Source organism: Nelumbo lutea, chromosome 6 (assembly GCF_056320005.1).
Source record: "Nelumbo lutea isolate HS-2025 chromosome 6, American lotus-T2T, whole genome shotgun sequence".
In the NCBI taxonomy this organism is placed as follows: Eukaryota; Viridiplantae; Streptophyta; class Magnoliopsida; order Proteales; family Nelumbonaceae; genus Nelumbo; species Nelumbo lutea.
Window position 1 is genome coordinate 19,552,214 of NC_142689.1, and position 24,984 is coordinate 19,577,197.

Here is a 24,984-nt window from a genome sequence, read left to right on the forward strand (position 1 = left end):
CAGACCATTCATTTGGTTTAAACGATTAAACTGTTCAACTCAAAAACTGGACCCCATAGGCCATAACGATTCCCTGTCCGATTCCATTTTAAAAACCTTATTATATAGTCTACAATTCCATGGGTTTAATACCTTAACTCAATTTTTTGGAGGAACACCGTATGAATATAATCATCTTAATTACTCGATCATCAGTGTTGGTTAATCATGTTTGTATATATGTAACATATACACATAAAATTCATATTTGCAGCATGCACATGAAATCCACGAGCCACATGGTCATACTATATGGAGTCTCCAATTCCATGGGTTTGATCCCCGAATTCTTTTTTTCGAGGATACCGAGTGACCATCTCAACTATATATATATATATATATATATATATATATTCGGTTATGGGAGAACAATCAATATACTTCCAGTTGGTCATCTGAACTACTTGATCATCATCATCATTATAATATATATATATATATATGAATAAACCGAACTTTTAAAAGGGGGTTCAAGCACACCAACCAATTCTAAAATAATCAGATAGGATTCCGGATTTTTGGGTTCCACTAGAAGTCCCAGTCGGGTAAAAGGACAATGTTGTTCGTTGGGTACTCGATTTGAAGACATGGCCCATCAAGCCAGATTTCCTTTAAATTTTGCCGGCCCAAGTGGCATCCCTATAAAATAACAGTTCATCATTATCAATAAATGCATCTGTTGGTAAACCTAGCAGAGATCAGGACATGGCAAGATGCAACTTGGTTTTTGGTGTGAGGGCCAAGTTGGGCCCAAAATTTTAAGGCTAGTTTAAGCTGAATTAATCTTCTAGGAATGTCAATGGATCGGGTTTGGTACGAGCCTTGTTTAACACAACCCGACCCATTGTGGATTTATTACTTAACCCAATAGGGCCGGATCAATGTGGATTTATCACTAAACCCAATCCATTGAAATCCCATATGTCAAGAATCACCCAGCCCATGTATTTGAATCATAATAATCTGTCTGCAGCAACTCATATAGGATTTACTAGTAATGCAATTTTATTCCCAAATTTGGTTTTCCATACTATTTTTATGCTTCAAAGAGGAAAGAATAGGAAAGAAGCAGAAGAGACAAAAGCATAACTGAAATATTTAAGAGTGATGTGAGTAATGATAAGGACATGGGTTGGTCAGACCTATATTTAAATACTGTGCCTTTAATGACATGGATCTGGTTTGGTGCATCAAGTGGGACCTAGGTATGTTTAACCAACCCATATCCCTTGAATTACTTTGATAAGTATTTATTGCCCCAGTCCTATGAGCATAATTAGGGCTGGTCAGGCCAGTTAGGGTTGGTTTTATGATCATTAGTGCGGAGGCTCATGCATTGATTATGCATGCCTTTGGCTGGTTATAGTAGATTTGGATTGAACCCCTTGATCATTGTCATGAAGGATTATGGGGTTTTGGGGTATCAATAATTCCAATTGAATAAAACTTTGACTTTTTCCTCTGAAAATTTGATAGAATACCTATTAATTCATATTTTAAAGTGTTATATAATTAAAATCTTAAAACCTTTTAGGCCATGTTTGGAAGTGTGCATTTATTTGTATTTGACATTCAACTTTTTCAAGTTTTATTTAAAAAATAAACATTTATTTCATATTGGGTGTTTGGTAGTCTTTTCTTCCAATAAGCACTTAAATAAGAAATTGTGACTCTTTTGTCCTTTATTTTCTTTCAAATTTTCAAAATATCCAATCCAAAGTGAATGAATAAAGTTACTTTTGTAAAAATACTTTGATAAAAGTGCTTTCATGTAAAATTACTTTTATAAAAGTGCTTTTGTAAAAATACTTTTCTTTTATAAAAATAGTTTTCACAAAACTACTTTTATAAAAGTGCCTTTGTAAAATTGCTTTCATAAAAGGGTATAATTGGTATTCTAAAAATTTATTGGAGAACTCTAGGAGAGATTTTTTGAATAAGTGCTTATTGTATGAACACTTAAAAAAAGCTGGAAATTGGGGCTTAAAAAATAAGTCCTTATTTTTAAAATAAGCACTTATTTCTCAAACACCAAATAGTGCTTAATGGTGTGGTTCCCACCTAAATAAGCACTTATTTTTAAACACTGCCAAACATAACCTTATAATTGGCACATTGTATTGATATTTTAAACCTTGGATGTAACAAGTCAAGATTTTACAAACTGTGCCAGCGGACAACTTCAACCAAGCAACCTACTTGCCACGTCCCTTTTGTAACTTACTTTGTTTGTTTGGTTAAAACGATTGTTCAAAACAACCATTATTTGAAGAACGAATTTTCAGCTAAAAATGATTCTTTTTCTCAAGTCAAATCTTTATCTCGAAAGAATCGATTCTTATAACGAGTTTGTAGCTGAAAAGTAATTAGTTCCAACAATTTCCTTGCATCCAAAGTAAAAATGACTCTTAAAATCACAAAATCCATCATAGCTAATCACCTCCTTTAGAATACTTTTGCCTAACCTATCCAGAGCACATAAACTGAAATTATGTTTCAGAGCTCCTACTAGGTGGGTGATTAAACTGGTTTGACCGAGCCATTAGATGCAGCTTGTGTTTGGTACTGTAGGTGTTTCAACCTACACTGTTTTGAGTTGAAATGTTATTTGTAGTTGAAACACGAACACTACTGTTTGTATTTGATTCTCATTTGATGATAAATGCGTTTTTCATCCACGTCAGCACCACATAAGTCTTCTTTCCTTTTTTCTTTTTTCTTTTTTTTTTGGTTCAAAAGCACATCAATCTGGGCAATGGCGTGTAGTATATCTGTTTGATCCTCAATAATCGTATCACCACACCTCACCACGATACCAGACATCCACCCGGTGAGCATCTTAAACTGTATTATTTTGGTAAACAGCTGGCAACTGCTTCTGGTGAGACAGAAATATCGGTTCTGGACCACTTTTGTTATAATCAGATACAAAGCAGATAATAGAAAAGCTTAACTGAAAACAAGTTCATGGGATATGGAAAGAGCAGTTGATTTGTTACTACTTTTTTTTTTATCTCTGAAAGTCTTGCAACAGCATCGTTACAATATGTAAATAAATCTAAACAATGAAAAAGCTCACGAACTAGCTGTAGAGCCTGAATCCGGGGAACCGAATGCTAGTATCATGCTGGTGCCCCTAATTGCTGAAAAAATGAGTAACTATTCCAGAATTTAACCTCTGTAGAGAAGAATGCAGGTGATACTATTTCAGATCGAAACTAGACCAAATAAACAACTAGCCCTTCACCTTCGTGGAAAGGTATTAACAACAACAATATAACCAAGCAGATTTCGTGCTAATTTGTGCTTCCATCCATGATTTAAATGGAACAATAAATGTAACACACTAATCCTACTGAAACTCAACCTCTCGTTCATGAAAACAAATACAAGTCTTAAAAAGATTGCTTCCAGCTCTCTTCCCCCGGTTGGAATCCCTGAAAATATTACACAAATAAATCCATGGTTTACACAGAAACAGTGATTGTGGCAGAACACCCAGTAACATTCCTTAACACAGACCTCAATTTCACAAGCCTTAACTCGAGCAGCATCCGACTCTCTTCAGTGCTGACACATCATCCTTGATATTTATTCTCTCTCCTTTGCTGGGAATGGTTGATGCAGCTCCCTCATCGCCTGTCTCCACTGCTTTTTTGCTCACAATACGGTAGATCTGAGTCAGGACTTCCGCAAATGCATTGTCCACATTGGTTGCTTCCAACGCAGAGGTCTCCATGAAGTAGAGTGATTCCCTCTCAGCAAAGGATTTTCCATCGTCGGTGGAGACGGCCACAAGATGACGAAGGTCAGACTTATTTCCAATGAGCATGACAACAATGTTGGGGTCGGTATGGTCCCTCAACTCCTTTAACCACCTCTCAACATTCTCAAAAGTAGAATGTCGAGTGACATCATACACAAGCAGTGCACCAACTGCCCCTCGGTAGTAAGCACTAGTGATGGCCCGGTACCTGTAGAAAGAGGATAGATCAGAAAACCCATCAAGCATGTTTCCCATTATCAAAAACACAAGAAACCTAGTTTGCATTTTGCACGAAGGCCTCCTCATTACTTGTTAATGGTAAAGAAATATCTTAATAATGACTACTCTGCCACTTCAAATTGAACTATATCTTCATGCTCTCAGATGCCTCACCAGAGTGAAATTGGAAATATAATGCAAATTATCAGGAACTGGAATGAAGAACAACCAAATGCCCAAAATAGGTAGTAGGAAGCATGCTTTGAGGGATCCAGTTTTGAAGTCTAGTAAGACAAGCCAAATATATGCAAAGAACACATTAGTTGCTATCATGTTTCAAGTTATTTTCAGCATGATAGTTTAATATATTTTCATTGTATGACCTACTGGATGGAATTCCTGTTTCTAAATATGGCACAAATGTCAAGTTATGAGGACCCTAGACCACATACAGTTACTCTTGCCCCCAACTAGATGGTCGGCTTTATCAGATAATCCACAGATTCCAGGATAAAGTTGTAAGAATGGTATCAAGACAGAAAAACAGAGCAAGAACTTCTTATTCATATATTCAGTTTACATGTACAGAGATAATATATATATATATAGAGCAGTGATGAGTCACTGACTTAGCCCACATGTCCACGTGGCTGATTACAGCTGTCGGTTGGTTATAACCAACTGTAGTATTCTAACATTCTAACACCCCCCTCTCAAGTTGGAGCAGCCTGGATGCCCAACTTGGACAGATGAGAAAAGAAACAATCTGTGGAGACAGCTTTGGTGAAGAGATCTGCTGGTTGTGAGGTGCTAGAAACATGAGTGGTTGTCAATTCGCCCCGTTGGATGAGATCACGGATAAAATGACAGTCAATTTCAATGTGTTTGGTGTGCTCACGGAAGACGGGGTTGGCAGCAATGTGTAATGCGGCTTTGCTGTCACAGTGAAGAGTGGGAGGTGTGGAGAGGTTGACTTGTAGTTCAGTAAGAATCCTCTTTAACCACATTAACTCGATGAAGTAACGGCCTTGGCTCTGTACTCTGTTTCAGCAGAGCAGCGACAGTGTGCTGCTTCTTTGATTTCCATGATAGAGGAGAGTTTCCGAGTAAAGTCAAATAGCCTGTGGTGGAGTGACAAGTCAGGGGACAGCTGGCCCAGTCAGAATAACAAAATCCACGGAGTTGGAGAGGACTGGAGGTTGAGAAGAAAATGCCATAGGTCACAGTGCCTTTGATGTAGCGTACCACTCCTAAAGCTGCATCAAAATGTTCTTGTTTGGGGTCTTGCATAAATTGATTTAAATAGTTGGCAGCAAAACAAATGTCTGGTCTTGTTGCTGTTAAGTAGATAAATCAACCTATCAAACAGCAATACTGGACTGGATCTGAATATGCTGGATTGGAGGTGTCAGTGAAATGTCTTTGGGGTTCCATGGGTGTAGGACAAGACTTGCAATCCATCATATTTGTGTCTCGGATGATGTCAAAAGCATACTTTTGTTGACTGAGAAAGATGCCAGCACTTGATGATACCTCTAGTCCAAGAAAAAAGGTAAGTGGGCCCAAATCTTTGATCCCAAATAGACCATCGAGGTGTTTCTTGAGAGTGAGAATGCAAGTGGTGTCATTTCCTATAATAATGACATCATCAACATATACCAAAACAACAACAAAGGAGAATCCAGACTGAGTGTGAAGAGAGAATGATCAGATGGCAATCGTTTGTAACCCAAGGATGACAGTGACAATGTGAATTTCTCAAACCACATTCGGGAGGCTTGCTTGAGGCTGTAAAGAGACTTATTCAATTTACAAACATGGTTGGGGAGATTATTCCCAAACCCTTGCAAAATGGTCATGTACACTTCTTCATGGAGGTAGTGGTACTATCAGCCTTGAAGCGTTCTATAGTACTATCAGCCTTGTATTTGATGCGGTAGACCCACTTTGACCCAATGGGTTTCTTGCCAGGAGGTAGTGGTACAATGAACCAAGTGTTGTTTTGTTCTAGGGCTGCAACTTCATCAACCATTGCTTAACGCCATCGTGGGTCTTTGGCTGCTTGGGTGTCGGTCTTGGGTTCACCTTGAAGCAAGATGGGTTTGGGCTAGCGAAGGAGGAAGTTGATAAATGTAGTCATGGAGATGAACAGGGACAGTGGTATTGCGGCGTGGGTGGGTGATTGGTGATGATGGTGAGTCTAGTGGGTGATGGGCAGTGGGTTCAAGTGTTTCAATGTGGCTATGTTGAGGAGGTGTTAATGGTGTAGAATTGATGGCTTGAGTGGGTTCAGCCATAGGAGGTTGGCTTGTTTGGGTTTGGTGTTGGGTAGTGTCAATGGTGATAGGTTGGCTAGGGTAATCAAAATCGTCTAGGGGTGGTAGAGGAATGATAGATGTGTTGGGTTGAGTAAGTAATGGCCCATTCTTGAATGGGAAATGATTCTCATAAAAAAATGACCTCTTGTGGTGAAGATTTTATGAGTTTCTAGGTTGTAAACTCTATAACCATGTTGACCATGTGGGTAGCCCACAAAGACACAAGGATGGGCTCGAGGGGCAAATTTGTCATGTGGACATAGCCGTAATTGGGCATAACAGAGGCAGCCAAAAACCTGTAGGTGATGTTAGGATGGGAATTTGTGAAACAAGGCTTCATATGGAGAGACATTGGATAGTAGTGGGGTGGGTAGTAAGTTTATGATATAGGCTGCAGTGAGTAGACATTCTCCTCAAAAAACCAATGGGAAGGGAGGCTTGAAACATTAATAACCGTGCCACCTCCAATAGATGACGGTGTTTTATTTCTGCCACCCCATTTTGTTGGGGTGTGTCCATACATGAGGTTTGATGCAGTATCACAGAAAATCATAAAGAACAGCCCATGATTATGAGATTTGGCAGATGGATGTCAAAACTGCATTCCTGAATGGAGATCTTACTGAAGATATCTATATGCAGCAGCCGCAAGGCTTCATTGTTGCGGGTCAGAAAAACATGGTATGTAAACTTAATAGATCCATTTATGGACTTAAGCAAACTTCTAGAAGTTGGAACATCCGTTTTGACTCTGCTGTCAAATCGTTTGACTTCGAGCAGAATCCGGATGAACCCTGTGTCTACAGAAAGTACAGTGGAAATAAGGTTACCTTCTTGGTTCTGTATGTAGATGACATTCTACTCATTGGGAATGATGTAGAAATGTTAACTACGGTGAAAGTATGGCTTTCACAGCAATTCTCCATGAAAGATCTTGGAGAAACCAGAGATAGATCGAAACGGATAATAGGATTATCCCAACCTGCTTACATTGACAAAATAGTTAAAAGATACAACATGGAGAACTCCAAGAAAGGAAATGTTCCTTTCAGACACGGAGTCACTCTCTCCAAAAAGATATCTCCCAAGACTTCTGAGGAGATTGATGGCGTGAAAGACGTTCTCTATGCCTCTGCCGTAGGAAGCATCATGTATGCTATGCTGTGCACTCGTCTTGACATTGCTCAGGCGGTGAGTGTAGTAAGCAGATTTCAGGCCAACCCAGGGCAGGAGCACTGGGCTACTATGAAAAACATACTTAAGTACCTTCGAAGGACAAAAGAGTTTTGTCTAGTATTCGATGGTAGCTCACTACAGATCCAAGGGTATACAAATGCCGATATCCAGTCAAATCCAGATGATAGAAAGTCTACATCTGGATATGTTTTCACAATAGGATCATGTGTTGTTTGCTAAAAAAGCAGCAAACAGAGGTCCACTGCATACTCCACGACCGAGGTCGAGTACATTGCCGCAAGTGAGGCTGCCAAAGAAGCCATGTGGATGAAGAATTTCGTTCACGAGTTGGGAGTAGTTTCGTCCAGTACATCACCCATCCCATTGTTGTGTGACAACAATGGAGCCATTGCTCAGGCTAAGGAGCCACGAGCCCACTCGAAGTCGAAGCACATCAAGAGGAAGTACCACGTACTGCGGGAGATTGTTGGTAGAGGGGACGTCTTGATTCAGAATGTAGCGTCAGCGAAAAATGTAGCAGACCCATTGACGAAGCCACTATCACAGAAAGTGTTTGAGAAACACGTGGAAAGCATGAGACTCTAGCTTGTACCTGATTGGACCTAAGTGCAAGTGAGAGCTGTTAAACAGTTTTGTATGCCCTTAGCTTCAATCAGAATGATGTACTTTATAAGCTTATTGTAAATGAATAAAAGTGCATATTTGATTCATGTTCCCTTGGTATGTTTCTGTGTAATAACCTTAAACTGGACACTTAATGAGACTCGTGTTAGTTTAGAATGTTCATAGTCAGTGGGTCGGTCTAGGGAGACATATCCTGACAAAGCTGACACTGTGGTGCCACCAAGTCAGTTGGGGTGACCTGTCTCAGCTGCCAGGGTGAGACCCTAGGCACATACAGTGTAGGATTAATTAAATCTATGAACTGGACCAGATTTCCAGTATTGCCCTAGACCGTGGAGATTAATGGGCAAAACTGAAAAGTTACACCCGACCCCTAGACTCGATTATGATACTGCACTGGGTATCGGATTGGACTGTCTTTGATATACTAATCAGTGAGATCCTTAGCGGAGGTCAAAACCTGGGTATGTTGAAACAGTCTAAGAATTCATCTGAGTGGGTGATCATAGTGACAGGATCAGCCCTTTTGTCGGACAAAGGTAATGATCGGGGATGCACTCTCACTGATGGAAACCAAGACTGTCGGCAGCCGATTTCAATCGTTGAAATTTGTTTTGTAAAATATATTTTATATGAGATATAAAAGTATATATATTATGGTTTCGAAATGATTTGCAAAAGGTTTTAATTCCCGGGATCCATATAAGCAAAGAGTGCAACATTGTTCCTTGCAGCTGAGGGAGAGATATTCTCTTGTCGGACAGTGTGATCATTATGGATTGAGAGGTTAAGTGTAAGACCATTGAGGATAATACCTGATGGGCTAATCTTGCATCTGCCCAAAGTCCCTAGGTGTTACAAGGTGGCTTGGCCCAGGGACCACTGAGGGTAAGTGTTGGGCCCATAGAGCCCATTTGATGGGTTTCAGGGGGTGCACTGTCCATAACAGTGTATTCGACCAAGACTTGTAACAAATGTTGGGCCAAACCCATGTGGCTGATGTGTAGATCAATGCTTGGGTCCCACGCCATACAAGGAAGCCCAACTGGGCAGTAGTTAGGAAGGTTAAGTAAGCACATAAGCTTAATGGGCCTAAAGCCCATTTCGAACTAGGCTATTTAATTAGTTAATTATGGGGCGAATTCTGAGATCGATTAGCAGATAGGATAGGGTTAAGACCCTATCCACTCAAAGAGTCCAGATCTGAATGTGATTTAGATCTAGAAACCTCCTAATGAGATTAGGAGAAAGCTGATCTAATCTGCAGATAAGGGTTTATCCTTATCACCTGAAGAGAATGCTGATCCAAATATGATTTGATAAGCAGCTCCTAATTGGATTAGGAGCTGATCCTTTAGGTTAGCAAAAGAATGAGGGGACAGCCTTTAAAAGAATGAGAGTTATTCACATCCTCTTGAGTGTTGAAATCACAAAAGGAAGAATAAAGCATCCCTGCATAATTATTTCTTGCCGCCCCTGTTTGCCAGTTCGATTTCCAGCTGTGGGAGAAGTCAAGATTCGATCTTGACATCAATTCTTTGATAAAGAACCAATAAGAAGCTGTGTTCACGTGCCATCCTGCTGATTCTTGCGAAGGACAGAGTTCTTAGAGAACATTACCGATTCTGCTCCACCCCGCACTGCGCCATTTTCAGTGGAAACAGTCTTAGAAACCTTTCTTGGGCGTGAACACCTTCGTTGGGGGATACTATTTCTCCGTATCAGGTATAATCCTCTCCTACTCCTTTTGGTTCAAATCTGGTTCAGTTTATAATTCAAGAATGATCCTTGAAAATATGATTTTCTAAATAGGGAATGTGATTCCCAATTGAAAGGAGAGAAAAATTTTTGAAATTCGCCCCCTTATTCCGCATTCTTTGGGCATCCATATGATGGATCTCTCATCCCCTCAAGTGTCAATGGTGATAGGTGGGCTAGGGTAATCAAAATCGTCTAGGGGTGGTAGAGGAATGATATATGTGTTGGGTTAAGTAATGGCCCATTCTTGAATGGGAAATGATTCTCATAAAAAATGACATCTCTTGTGGTGAAGATCTTATTTGTTTCTAGGTTGTAAACTCTGTAACCACGTTGACCATGTGGGTAGCCCACAAAGACACAAGGATGGGCTCGAGGGGCAAATTTGTCATGTGGACGTGGTCGTAATTGGGCATAGCATAGGCAGCCAAAAACCTGTAGGTGATGGTAGGATGGGAATTTGTGAAACAAGGCTTCATATGGAGAGACATTGGATAGTAGTGGGGTGGGTAGTAAGTTCATGATATAGGCTGTAGTGAGTAGACATTCTCCTCAAAAAACCAATGGGAAGGGAGGCTTGAAACATTAATAACCGTGCCACCTCCAATAGATGACGGTGTTTTCTTTCTGCCACCCCATTTTGTTGGGGTGTGTCCACACATGAGGTTTGATGCAGTATCCCTTGTGAAGCAAGGTAATGTTGAACTAGCACAGACATGAATTCAGACCCATTATCACTACGAATTTGTTTAATAGAAGCATTAAACTGTCTAGTGACCATTGCACAAAAAGAAATCAAGTACTGACCAACCTCTGACTTGTGCTTTAATAGGTATACCCAAGTACATCTTGTGTCATCATCTACCAAGGAAAGAAAATATCTAGCACCACAATGAGAGGGGGTTTTATAACCTCCCCATATATCACAATGTACCAAAGAAAAAGGTTCTTTGCTGCAAGTGCTGCTGATCGAGAATGGCAAACAAGCTTGTTTGGCCCGATAGCATGTATCACAACATGGCATCAGAACAGAAATGGAGATCCCATGAATGAGAGCTAAACGAGATCGGGAGGCGTGCCCCAAATGCATATGCCAAATTGAAGAACTGATAGTGGTGGACTGATGAGCCCTAATTGAATGGGTAACAGTGGTGGAGTGGTGGAATCTGAAATGGTATAACCCATTGCAGAGCTCACCCATCCCAATCACAGTCTTGGAGAGTGGGTCCTGAAGAATGCAATAATGTGGAAAAAAAAATGGCAATACAATTTAGTTGTTGTGTGATCTTGCTTACCGACAAAAGATTGCAATGAAATGTGGGAACATGCATAACATCTTGAAGGATATGTGACCCAATGGTGATGGACCCACGCAAATTTGTGCAGGTCAGTGATCCATCTGGAAGACGGATGCTTGTGGGTGTGACAGTAATAGAGGTATCAAACCAGGCATCGTTTGACACCCATGTGGTCCGAAGCACCAATGTCAATAATCCATTCAATGGCAGGAGCAATGTTCTTACCAGCTGAGACTGAGGCTGCAAAATTCAGGAGAGAGATCAATTGAGTGTATTGGTTCATAGTTAGGCCAACCACCAGTGAGCTCTGATTCATTGATATATTTGGTTGGTCTGTATTATCTGTAACTGCGAGAGCAGCAGTTCGGGTGTTTTTACCAGAATAATCAGTTGGTGTTTTGTCATTTCAGCGTCGATTCCAGTTTGGGGGATATCCAAAGAGAGCATAACATCGACCCTTGGTGTGGCCGTTCTTTTTGCAATGGTCACACCGGAGTTTTGGTCATGACATCCCGATACCTTTATCCTTTTCCGTGAGTGCAAAAGCTTGAGGTTGCAAAGAGCGGGGAACCATCATCTGTTGGTGACGCTCCCCTTGTATTACGAGGGCATAGGCCTTGTTTAAGGTAGGCAAAGGCTCAAATCCAAGAATGTTTGATCGAACCGTTTAAACGATTCGTTGAAACCCATTAAAAATTGATGAAACCTGTCTCTGTTACGCTCCATCGAGAAAATCTTGGCAGCTCCAGAAGTGCATCAGGGTACACCATGAGAGAATTTAGTTCGTCCCAAAGTGTCTTAAGTTTTGTAAAGTATGCACTGACAGTGAGATCGTCTTGACGTAGCAGTGCCAAGTCTCATTTCAGTTCGTATATTCAAGGGATGTTACCTTGTGAAAAACGATCCTGGAGCTCTTTCCAGATTTCTGTTGCTGTATCAACGAATGCTACGCTGTTGTAGACTTCCTTCGCTAAGGAGTTGAAGATCCACGCAATGACCACCGCATTGCATTTGGTCCAAGAACTGAATTCTGGAGCACCAGCTGCTAGTTTTGGCATAGATCCATCAACAAAGACTAATTTGTTCTTTGATTTTAGAGCATTGATCATTGCTCTTTGCCGCATGGGATAATTGTCGCCAGTGAGAGGACAGGACACAAGCATCATTCCTGGACTGTCCGAAGGAGAAAGAAAATAAGGAGAGCTGTGCTCAGTCTCCATGAGAATGGAAAGAACAGTTGCAGAGAAATAGCTCAATCAAGAAAGCACGTCCGTGGCTGAGTCAAGAGTTGCAGGGAGACGACCGGATCCAGAATCGTTGAGTAGAGGGAGCACGGCTGGATCAAGAATCGTTGAGCAAGCACCAATCACAGTTAAGCCAGGAGCTGCAGCCTGATCAAGATTTGTAGAGAGGAAACGAGACGCGTCGGTGAACGGCTGGATCAAGAATCGCTGGGCAGAGGAAGCACAGCTTGATCAAGGTCCGCCGAACTCAGACCAAATCAAAATTTGCAGAAGAGAAACAGGAAACGCAGAGGAAGCAAGGAGACACGGATCGCAGCTCTGATACCATGTAAGAATGGTATTGAGACAGAAAAACAGAGCAAGAACTTCTTATTCATATATTCGGTTTACATGTACAAAGATATATATATGTATATAAAGCAGTGATGAGTCACCGACTTAGCCCATGTGTCCACATGGCTGATTACAGCTGTCGGTTGGTTATAACCAACCGTAGTATTCTAACATTCTACAAAAGTATTATTCAGTCTTCATAAAAAGCACAAATATCCAACCAAGAGCAAGGTGTAAACATGGTAAATTTCCAATAAAAGCACCCCCCCCCCGCCAAAAAAAAATGATAGTGCAGCAAACGGATTAGGTTGAAATCGGATAGGGGTGTATCCACATCCAACCCAATAAGAATCTAAGAGATTTAAATTCTATCTGATATCCGACAGATTTGTAAAACATTCAAATCCAATTCATTTACAAATCTGGATATCTGATTCAACTAAAGTATCTTCAAATCTATATAAACAATATATATATATATATACCCTAAATGGAAAAACAAGTTGATCCAAATTCAATCCAATTAATAAGCAGATCATATTTCCATATCTGATTATAGCTAAATGGATATCCAAACAAATCAGACTTGAATACGAATCAGTTAACTCTGACCTATTTGCAGTCCTACCCAATGAGACCTTTTTTGACACCAAGTTTTGCCAGAAGAAAATTCTATTTGCTCTCCTCAGCTCCCCCCACAATGTAGAATATTTCCACTTCCAACCTTTACCCCACTCATTGCACCCAATTTTTTTACATTTAATGATTCATTTGCCAAAAAAAAAAACATTTCTCCCTACGGAAACCTTAAAACCCATTTCCCTAGAAAGAATTAGGCCATCCTGGAACCTCTAAAACCAAGCTCCCTTATAATTTCAATTTACACTCCAGAATAAAATACCTCTTGATATTTTCCAAACGGTTCCATGGAAGGCTAACATCTTGGTTATGAATTATGTAGGATCAGAAGATAGCTACAAAGACACAATGACATGGAACGTAAATTCATAATCTAGGATTTCATGATTTATCTATTTGTCGTAGTACAGGCATGTTTCTTCTTTCTCATCTATATATAGTCTGGCCATGATGGCTTTTTGTGTGAACTATAAAAGTAGTTGATGTAGTTTATAAAGAAGCTTTTCGTCTTATTTAGATTAGAAAAATAGTTTTACGTCTTTCATCATCATCCAAGCTTATCCCAAATATATGGGGTCGGCTACAAGAATCCTGTTTTGCCATTCCATTCTGTTTAATGTCCTATCCATTGTTAAATTGTGAGTGCTTAAATCATTTCTTACTAATTCTACCCATGTCCGTTTTGGTCTACCCCTAGCCCCTTCTAGCCCCTTCAACTATCCTTCCTAATTGTTTAACCTGTTCATTTCAGCATACACATTTCTGCCACTTTTTTTTTTCTTTTGAAGGGCTACACAACCCGGGGGGGTAGCCCATCCCCCAACCCATGATTCGATCCCAAGTCTCCGCTAGAACCGCTATGACCTGCAGCTGTTTTTATAGCTTTCATCATCATCCAAGCTTATCCCAAATATATGGGGTCGGCTACAAGAATCCTGTTTTGCCATTCCATTCTGTTTAATGTCCTATCCATTGTTAAATTGTGAGTGCTTAAATCATTTCTTACTAATTCTACCCATGTCCGTTTTGGTCTACCCCTAGCCCCTTCTAGCCCCTTCAACTATCCTTCCTAATTGTTTAACCTGTTCATTTCAGCATACACATTTCTGCCACTTTTTTTTTTCTTTTGAAGGGCTACACAACCCGGGGGGGTAGCCCATCCCCCAACCCATGATTCGATCCCAAGTCTCCGCTAGAACCGCTATGACCTGCAGCTGTTTTTATAGTTTTCCTTTTAATGTAAGTGGTATGCGCCTATCACACAAGAGTTTTATATATTTCACTTGTAAAGTACATTGCTTTTCATGTTAAGTGGGATTGACCACACCATAGAAAAAGATATATACTGTGTTTGGTATTTTGATGAGCAAATGAGGATTAAATATTGTGACTACAGTATATTGTGGTTTGTACTTCTCCTTAACCCCCAGAGTAAATGTAGTGTCTCCTGGTACATGAAAGGTGATTCAGGGGTTTAATTGGACAAATTTCATCCTCAGACAAGTCTTAATTATTTTCAATCCCTTTAAACCCTAGTTACTTCCCTAGCTAGTCAGAGAAACCCTAAAGTTAAAATCACCCCCTTATTTAATTTCCTAGGCTCAAGAGAAGTTAATCCTAGCACAGCCATCCTTAGCATATCATCCTACCTAAACTCATTTTCACACCCTTTGATTAGATTTCCCTCATCACCTTTCTTGTGATTTCTCTCTTACTGTAGAATGATCAATACTACTGACTGTAACTAAATATCAAGCCTCATCATTATCTAAGGCTTCTAAGCCTTATCCCAACTATATTGGGATCGGCTACATGAATCCTGTTTTGCCATTCTGTTTTGCTTATTACTAAATATCAAGCCTATTAACCTGTAAGTCCATCACTCTCCATCCTAGATCCCTTTAACCGCTTGTCCACCTAAACTATTTTATCACTAGTCCAGACACAAAACTTCCTTAGTCTGTCCTGTTTACAAATATCAACTAAAAACCATCCATTTAAATCCTCAACATTGGCAAAATGACAAGTCATAACAGGTTAACAAGCCTCCAAAAAAATTAAAAAAAAAAAAGATTTGGGAGAAGGGGCCATTGCTCCACTACAGGGAGCAGGCATGTCAACAGAAAAAAAGAGACTACATACCTGTTCACACCTACTCTCTTCTCCTTCTCATGCCCCCACTACCTCAGTGACTCCACAAAGAGGTCATTGCCTTTTTCTTTGCACATCTGGTTTCTCTCATTAGGGAGAAGGGGTTCTTCATCAGGTATCATGAGAAGATGTACAAAGCCATCAGTTTTGGACTTAGAGTATGCATGATTTAGGATTTGTAGTTTGTACTTCTGCCCCAAATGTTTTCAAGTCTGTATTTACCCCACCATTATAAACTCATTTTGACATGTACTCCCTACACTAAAAAAGCATCCAAACATGTAGTTCTATATCTAAATGACTAATTGCATCAATTTAGTTATTTTGCCAGAATTTTGAACCATTCATCCATCAAAAACAAAATTCAAAATTTCAACACGATATGCCCCGTATCAGGTGTATGGTATCATATCAGCCGGTGGCCAATACACCATTTTTAAGGTCTTTCCCAAAACAGTTGGTTTTAAATGTTAAAAACACTAAGATTCTTTTATCAAAAACCATTCTGAATTTTATTAATATGAATATTAAAAAGTACAAGTAGTTTTATTAATATGAATATTAATATGAAGCCTCAGTTAACCACCTCTTATAATTCATTACATTCCCCCCCACCCCACCCCTTGGGATCAGTCACCACAATATTTCATTTCTTAATGCCCCTTCTTTTGCTACCTTTCAAAAAAAAATGCCCCTTCTTTTGCCAAACTGTCTGCCAGTCCATTGGCTAAACATTGCACCCAAGTATCAGTTCAACTCCCTCATAAGCTTTTTTTATCTCCTCTATAATGTGCCTGTACCTCCAAAAGCCTTCCATGTTTTACTTCAATCATCCAACTATAACACAAAAGTCCCCTTCATAATAAGATTTCTGTAATTCAATCATTTACCCTTCTAAGTCCAACACTGTTCACAACTTAACCCTTGTTGAGTCTTCAATAACTAAAATTACAAAACCAATTTCTTTATATATGCACAAAGAATTTAGGACCTTATAATCAACTCGTTTGGGCTTGTCAAAAAGGGCTCGGTTGGGGGACCAAGGGCAGAGCCCCCACCCTAGCCACTTATCTTGAAAAGGTGCACAGTTGGGTTGAAGCACATGCCTAAGATAAGGCACAAAATTTACTAGGTGCATGCCTAGGCAAACCAGTGTGACCTTTTCAAAGGAGCTGCACCTGGACCGAGGTGAGGCACACACCTTGAAATGCACTTCACCTATGCATATGCCCAATTTCAACATCAGATACTAAATAAGACGGAAAGATCATGGAATCTAAAAGTAAACCTATCTACCATAGCAAAGGAATACCTTCATGGAATATACTAACAAGTGAGTGAACCCAAGTGAACCCAAGAACATGCTATAACAGCATTTCATCCAACTTGCTGGAATTTGAGTTGATCCATGGATTTCAGTCACTAAAAAATCAGGTTAACTCTTATTTCACATGTTTGATGAGATTAAGTTTAAACCCTATCCAATAAACAAAAAACCCAACATCTCACAATGATTTGGTTGTGAAGGTACAAGCACTATTTTCAAGGTAAAGCATAGAAAGTTGATCCAAGATAACATCCAAGTTGAGAATGAAATAGAATGATGATAATTCTCATATAGGAGAAACAAAAGGATCAATAACCATGAGCTGACCAAAGACCTTTCCCTTGTTGACATGCTAAAGAATCATAACCACTCAATTTAGGGCTGTCCCAGAGCTCATGTCTGCTTCTTTTGAAGTTTAAAGAATGAACCTTATAACCACTCAATTTCCCTTGTTGAAAGGGCTGTCCCAGACCTTTCCTCTTGCCTTATTCCAACTACCATGTCTCATGATTCCTTGACCTAATGCTAGTGGGCAATTTGTTGTTATGTTGGGATAGTTTGACAAAGAAGTTCAGGAAAAGAAGCAATGCTGATCATTGTTTTAATAAAATCTGTAATTAAAGGTAGCATTATAGAAAACAAGAAAACAAGAGATTGTAGGATACCAAAACAATATTTTTTCTATTCTTAATAAAAGTTTCTGTTATTGATAAAAAACAATATTTTTCTAGTGAAAAAGGTTAGCATACACCTTGCTTAAAGTAGCATAAACCTATACTGAGAAAGGAATATCCTAATATGAACTGTAGAGACTGTTCATCATATCAAATTGTAGTGAAAATTATCAACAAAAAGGAATATCTTGTCAAAAACCAGCACTGTAGTAAAATGGCCATTAACTCTCTCCAAATATGTCAGATTTACAAGATCATGGTCCTATTGGATTTTTTTTCATTATACAATGTTGGTCCTGGCTATCTGGAGTTTTGGGAGGGGTAGACTGGATACAGTCCTAACCTTTTGGCATTTTTTTGCACAAAGTGGCTGCTCTGAGACTCAAACCTGTGTTCTCATGATTGCCAGCCCAAGATTTTACCATTACACCAAGTAATGGCCCCTACCTTTAGGGATGCAACTTGAGTGGCCTCAGGTTAAGAATTTGTAAAAATTTGAATGGGCCCGGCCAGAAAGTCTGGGCTTGATACAGTTCAACTCGGGTACCCAACTTGCTCCTCTACCTACCTTGGTCTTATTGGATAATGACTCACTAACTTCTCTAATGACACCAAAATCATGTAAAACTAACTAGTTTTGGCTCTTGCAAAATAGGACAAAGAATAGTGAAGTGACTGATTCTGACTGCAACTTCTCAAAATTCTAAAAACTGTGTAAAAGACTTTTTGAACTATTATGATCCTCTAAGATGGTTAACCCTGTGCCGAAAACACTAACAGATTGGAAAACAATTTTTTAAAAAATTCATTTGCCAGATTCCAAATTACACAAAAATTATGATTTTGCTACTGGTATAAGAAATCAAGAATATGAAGAAACTTGATTTTTTTTATTCCATAGTTTCTTCTTCCCTTGTTTATATAAGCTCGAACTCAAGCCGGATCACTGAATTCAGCAACCATAATGATGAATAAAATGATTTACTGAGAAACTCAACAGAGTTTCTGCATGGATGGTCATAACTTAGTTCTCAAAAACTTTTGTTTTATTATTATTTTATTTTTCATATTTTCATAAAATGTAAATGCATAGTAGTTTTATCTATTAACTTTCCACCCTAGCAAACTATATCCTTCCCCAAGAAAAAACCTCTCCCCAACCTCAAGATTTCTTCTCACTGAGATGGGCTTCAACTTAGTCATCCACCAAACACTGAGAAAATCTTCAACTTTTTGTCCATCAAAAGAGAAAACTACAACATTCTAATATCAAAGATCTCTTATAGCGTACAATCCAATCAAAGGTCCATCTAGCTATGTGAATTCTCCTTAAAAGGAAAGACATCAAAACCTTGATGCTATAGTAGCTGTTCTATTGATCCTAGTCCAGAACCAAGCAATTAAGACAAGCACCAAATCTAAGACATCAAAGGGAGACAAGATCCAATGCTTCAAAACTTTTTTTTTTATAAAGGAAAGGTATTGTGTTGTGGTATAAAGCTGAAAGGAGTAGCCTATACAAAGCAAAAAAATAAAAATAAAAATAAAAAGAATTATACGGGCAAGAGCCAGAAACCCTCCAAAAAATGGCTGAAGACCTCTTGGCAGCTTATTACAAAGAAATCTCCAGATAAGAACTCCTGAAATGAGGCAGTATAAAAAGAAACTTGCAGAAAAGGAGAAAGAAAAAGGTAGAAGCAATAGCCATTAATAGTTCATCACTTTGGGATGTTTTGCCCTCAAACACTCTGCTCTGCTGTTCCTCTTCATCCAGACCCACCAAAGAACAGCAAGGATAAGGCCTCCAAACCTTCTTACCTCTACTTCTAAGACCCTTAATCATCCAAGATATTTGTCATCTAGATTAACTATCTATCTGTGTCCCCAAGTCTCACAACTCGGTTATGGTTTGTCCCACTAGAGGTGGCATATCATTGATGAGCTATACCGTGGAGCTAAAGAGCAAGAGTAGGTCTGTAGGCATGATATTATGAGAAAAACATGGGGGTGAATTACCTAGGCAAAGGCAAGAAAGTTAATTGGAGTTAGAAGAATTTACTGAAAGCTGGATATCGTTTGACACTGCTTTTGATCAACTAACTGGGTTTTACAAATTTCTATTGTAGACTGTTCTCCTCTTATAAGTAATGGTATAAAAACAAGGTGCAGACATAGATATGAAGATTGATTTATGCATAATGAAAAGGCCACTTGAATCCATTTTCAGAATCCTTGGACACACCAAGTCTGTTTTTCAGATTGCAATAAAAATGGAATTTATTTTTGATAATTCAAAAAATGGGAATGGGGATATTAAAGGCCAATTGTGCAAATGCCTGGATTATGAGGCTTGGATTCATTTCCAAAAAGAAACAGAATCCAATACAATGCAGTTTTAAGCCATCTACATTTTTTAATAAACTAAAAATTCCTGGAGAAGTCATTTTGAATTCAAAAAAAAATAAGGAGAAGCAAAATAATTTCAATCTCTACAATCTGAATACAACCATTAAGTCAATCCCCTTATAAAGGATAGGGAATGGGAATGATGTATCTTCAAAACTGATACATTCAGATATCCCAGTGAAAAGAAGTTCACAAAGAACTTCCTGAGTTTCACTTTTGGAAGGCAAAGAGTAAAAGATAATGCAGAATACAGCCAACTAGATGGTTTTCAACTTTTTTCTCACATTTACCATTAAAAATATCAAAGAGCCTTAATATAAAAAGAAATAAGTGCAAGCACAATTGTTTTAGCTAACAAACAAGGAAATAAAATAGACCCAAATAACCTCTCAACCACGAAGATCAAATATTAGCAAACCAGTTATATAGAAAGAATATGAATTCATTCACACAAAAGAATGTGAACTATGAATTGAACAAGTTCTTACAGACCTACAAATTAAGCTGTAACCATGACAAATTTCACTTTTCTACAATCATGAAATCAGTGTGGCATACCACTCTCAACAAAAAGCCTACAGTCTCTATAATCATTTCAACAAACCTAAAATAGGCACATAGACACAGTACAACAGGCTGGTATGAACCAATAGTTATCACTTAATGGGACAAAATTATCCTACAAGAAGAATCCATTGCCATTCTACCTAGGCTCAATCTGGAGTAAATTGTTAGTTTTTGCAACTGATGGTAGCAATTCATTTTTCTACTAACATTGTTGTTGCCATTAAAGTAAGAAATATACTCATAGGATATCTAAGGGTCCGTTTGGTTCGTAGTCGGAATCGGAATCAAAATCTTCCGGATCGGAATGGTCCATTCCCATAGTCTGTTTGGTTCAGACAGGAATGGGAATGGGAATTAAAATCAGAAGGAATGGGATTTCATTCCCAAGGAAGGGACGGGGAATTGGCATTCCCTCAAATGGGGGAATGTCATTCCAGTAGGAATGGGAATGGGATTCCGATTACACCCAACCAAACAGTTGGAATAGGAATAGCCCATTCCGATTCCAATTCCAGACCCCTATTCCAGCAAACCAAACAGACCCTAATTGTGCCCAAAACAGTAAAAACTATCCTTGATTGGTAGCAATGGTTGGCATAATACCCAATCTCATGTTATAATTTTTCCTATTAACTTTCATAAATAACAAAACCAAAAGATGAAAATATATAACAACATATTGATTTACAATTTTGTGGAAAAACAACCCAGTCCAGTCGAACAATTTGGTCCTAATTCTAATGAAATGTTAAGACTAAAACCAGTGGAAGAAAAGGAAAATAATTAAACAGGCACAACTGTAACTAAAGAATGCAGAATATATGAAAAAGAAAAAGGACTCCCACTCTCCTGCTGCATACCACAAATTGAAAATTGGTATTCAGTTACTCTAGTTTCCAAATAACCCACTATACAATATATAGCTGCTGCATACCAACACCTAGTAATCAATAGTTTTCATATCACCCTACCAAACACCCAGTTCTAGAGCTCCATGAAGCAACTAGGAAAAGACAGTCATGAAAAAATACAATATAAAACCAATTCAAATTGTTGGCAGCCTAGCCAGCCAACCAACCAACAGGAAAATTTGTCACCCTCACCCCCTGCCTCCAGAAGAAAAGAGAACTGCTTAAAACACACTTGCCACTACTATATACAGCAGAGTAAGAAGTGGAATTCTAACATGAATTCATATGCTCCAGATCCGGATCCTCACTATGCAGCACATGGAAAATTCCACAGTGAATAGCTGGATGCCATAGAGGAACTATGGTTAATAAAAGTTATAAAACCACCAAATAATCCGTTGCCCAAAATGTATCTTTTCTAATCAGAGCAGAATTATGGTGATACGTGTAAAAAGCTTCAACATTTCCATTGATTTTTCTCTCATTCCCATAATACACAAGATGAGGCCCAGAATAGACAGTAAAGTCATCGTAACAAGCTGTCTAAGATCAATATCTACTACATCAAGCAAAATCTAAACGAAATCGACCTGAAGAGGAGACTGTTATGAGAACAGGCCAAAGAATTAACAGAGCCCTAATAATGGATACCCATAACCCACCTCAAATTTACACTCAGATACAGATAAAAATGAGTAGTTAGAAACCTTGTCAAACCAGCACAAGACAAGATGCTCCATTTAAACCTCTTCAGATCTCCAACCACCAAACCCATTTCCACAAATAACTTCAATCCCATAGTTTACTGAACCCGCAGAGCAAATATATGAAACTAACAGTCCATCATGGAAACCATGAATCAAAATTTTCGAGCTCACAAGTTACTGAAAATCTACAAAAAAAAAAAAAACGCGAACCCAGATCGCATAAACCCAAGTCCCAGAAAAGAACATCACCTTTCTTGTCCCGCCGTGTCCCAAATCTGAGCCTTGATGACTTTGCCGTCCACATTCAAACTCCGGGTGGCAAACTCCACCCCGATCGTAGACTTGGACTCGAGACTGAACTCGTTTCGCGTGAACCTCGAGAGCAAATTCGACTTCCCCACACCCGAATCTCCAATTAAAACCACCTTGAACAAGTAATCGTAGTCATCTTCAGCTCTATATGCGGCCATCACCTTCACTGCTTCCCTGTTACACAATCGAGCAGGGAAAAAATCGATAGAAGAAACCTTCCCGTTCTACTATTTTCCCAGAAAATATATAAGATTTCTCGAAAAGAAACGGGTTTCTATTTTCCCTTTCCTTCTTTTCGAGAGTTCCGTTGAGACGGGAAAGAGTGCGAGAGTGCTGTTGGCTTGGCTGGATTCCAGAGTAGATGAAAGCCAAAGGCAGGATCCACGGCGAGGTGGTTTTCGAGGGAAACATTAAAATGACGAGAATACCCTTATTCGTGCGTTTCTGTTTCTGGACCTTCTGGTGATCACGGGTTGGGGTGTTTCGGTCATTTTGAATGTTGATCATTAGTGGGCAGCTGTGGCTGAGGGCCTGAGGCTGAGCAAGCTGATTCTCATGACAAGAATCTCGAGATATGGAGAAATTTCTGTGAGAAACGATGGTTCGATAAACAACGAAACGAAGTCAAATGTTGGTCAATGGCAGCTTTGGCTTCGGAAAATTGGAAATTCCCTTCTGATTCCGGTCCACGTTGCCAATGCCAAGCCAACATCATACCTAGAGATGGCAATTTGATACACCCCATCGGGCTCCAACTACCAACTTGTTTTTGACCGCTGATCGGGTTCAGGGCATGTCTGTCCCGTCCCTACCCGTTGTGGAGTGTTGAACCGCTTTTTTCTTTTGAGACCAACGGGTTAGCCTTTAAGCATCCGATAGGGGTGATCATGGACCACGACAAGCCTAGGCTTAACAGTGACACCTATCCGAAATGCCATAGTGTGACGGTTCAGCCACCATCAGCACGCCATCTAAGTGTTTTGGGTTGGGTCATTGTAATCTTTTTGTAAGGGGGGTATGCCAATGACAATTATGTAAATAGTAGTATGCATGTACAGTATTTTGATGTATTATTTTGTCACTCCCCCAAAAGCTTAACGTACTCTTTGAGGGGAGGTAGGTAGTTGAGTGAGCTCATAAGCGTGTAAAGGTTAAGCACGAGATCCCCTCGACACTGTACTGTGTGCTTGTGCTTACCACTGATTAATGCAATACAAGTTGCCTCTTGTCTAATTTGTATGCACTCCTGTTTCCTTTTATGTGTTGTTGCTTGCATTTGTAGGCTTTCTCGACCCCAATCGAGCGTCGCACGGGGCCCCGTCGACTAGCCCCGTGACAGTTGGTATCAGAGCCTCGTTGACACTAGCGGTTGTCAAGCCCAACGAGTCCCTGTCGTGCCCTGCAACAACACCAGCCGATGAAGAATTGTGACACGCAAGAGGAGATCCAGGAAGGGATCTTACGGGTTTATTATGAGGACGAGCCTAGAGATAGCTCTCCCAAAGACAAAGGCATTAGCTCAAAGCATAGCAAGCGTGACAAGTCAGTTGACAAGCTTGCGACCATGGACAAGCGCATCATGCGCTGCGAAGTAGTGGTTGGACAAACTTGTGACCGCATGGGCGAGCTTCAACTCAACCTTGAGACCGTAGCATCGGTCGTGGAAAGATTGGAGGACCAGTCCGGTGATAGCTCCAAGAAGCCAGACAACCCACTAGAAGACCTGGTGAAGTGCCTACAGATCCAGCTCGAAGACTTGAAGGGCGAAGTGACCCTTCTGAAGAGGCTGATGGCCAATACAGCCAGCACACCTACTGCTCCAGCCCCTCCAAAGATCAAAGTCCACGAGCCTACCTCATATGCAGGGACCCGCGATGCCCGGGAGCTTGACAACTTCCTGTGGCAAATGGAACAATATTTCACCGCCGCCGAACTCGTTGAGGAGGCGGCCAAGGTGCATACTGTTGTTATGTATCTTACTGATGTTGCTATGTTATTGTGGCGTAGGATATGTGCCAATGCGGAGTGAGGATTATGCTCCATTAATACCTGGTTCATGTTCAAGAGTGAGATAAAGCGCCAGTTCTATCCAGAGAACATGGAGTACCAAGCCCGTCAGAAGCTCAAAAAACTAAAACACACGGGCTCATTGCATGAGTACGTGAAGGAGTTCTCCGCACTATCGCTCGAGATCACGGACATGTCAGATAAGGACCTACTCTTCAATTTCATGGACGGCCTACAACAATGGGCCAAGCTAGAACTCCAGAGACGAGGTGTGAAGGACCTCGCCACAGCCATGGCCGTTGTTGAACAACTGGTAGACAACAGACGACCAAGCAAAGACGGCCCCAAACCCAACTCATATCAAGGCGTAGGGAAGGTTGGAGGCGATAGGAAACTGATGAAGGAAGATTTGGCCCGACCTCGCAAATCACGCCACGTGGCAAAAAACAAGTAGCTCGGCACTTAAAACAGTGTACCGAGGGTACAA

General features: G+C 39.9%; 1 protein-coding gene across 1 annotated transcript; it reads right to left on the reverse strand.

Moving 5' to 3' along the window:
* Nucleotides 1-3,328: 3,328 nt before the first annotated feature.
* On the reverse strand, nt 3,329-23,194 carry LOC148847759 (ras-related protein RIC2). The gene is made up of 2 exons (XM_088949461.1): nt 22,428-23,194; nt 3,329-4,013 (listed from the first exon to the last, which is right to left on the reverse strand). Exons 1-2 carry the CDS (start codon nt 22,646-22,648, stop codon nt 3,578-3,580), a joined length of 657 nt encoding a protein of 218 aa, XP_088805587.1. The 5' UTR covers nt 22,649-23,194; the 3' UTR covers nt 3,329-3,577.
* Nucleotides 23,195-24,984: the final 1,790 nt, after the last annotated feature.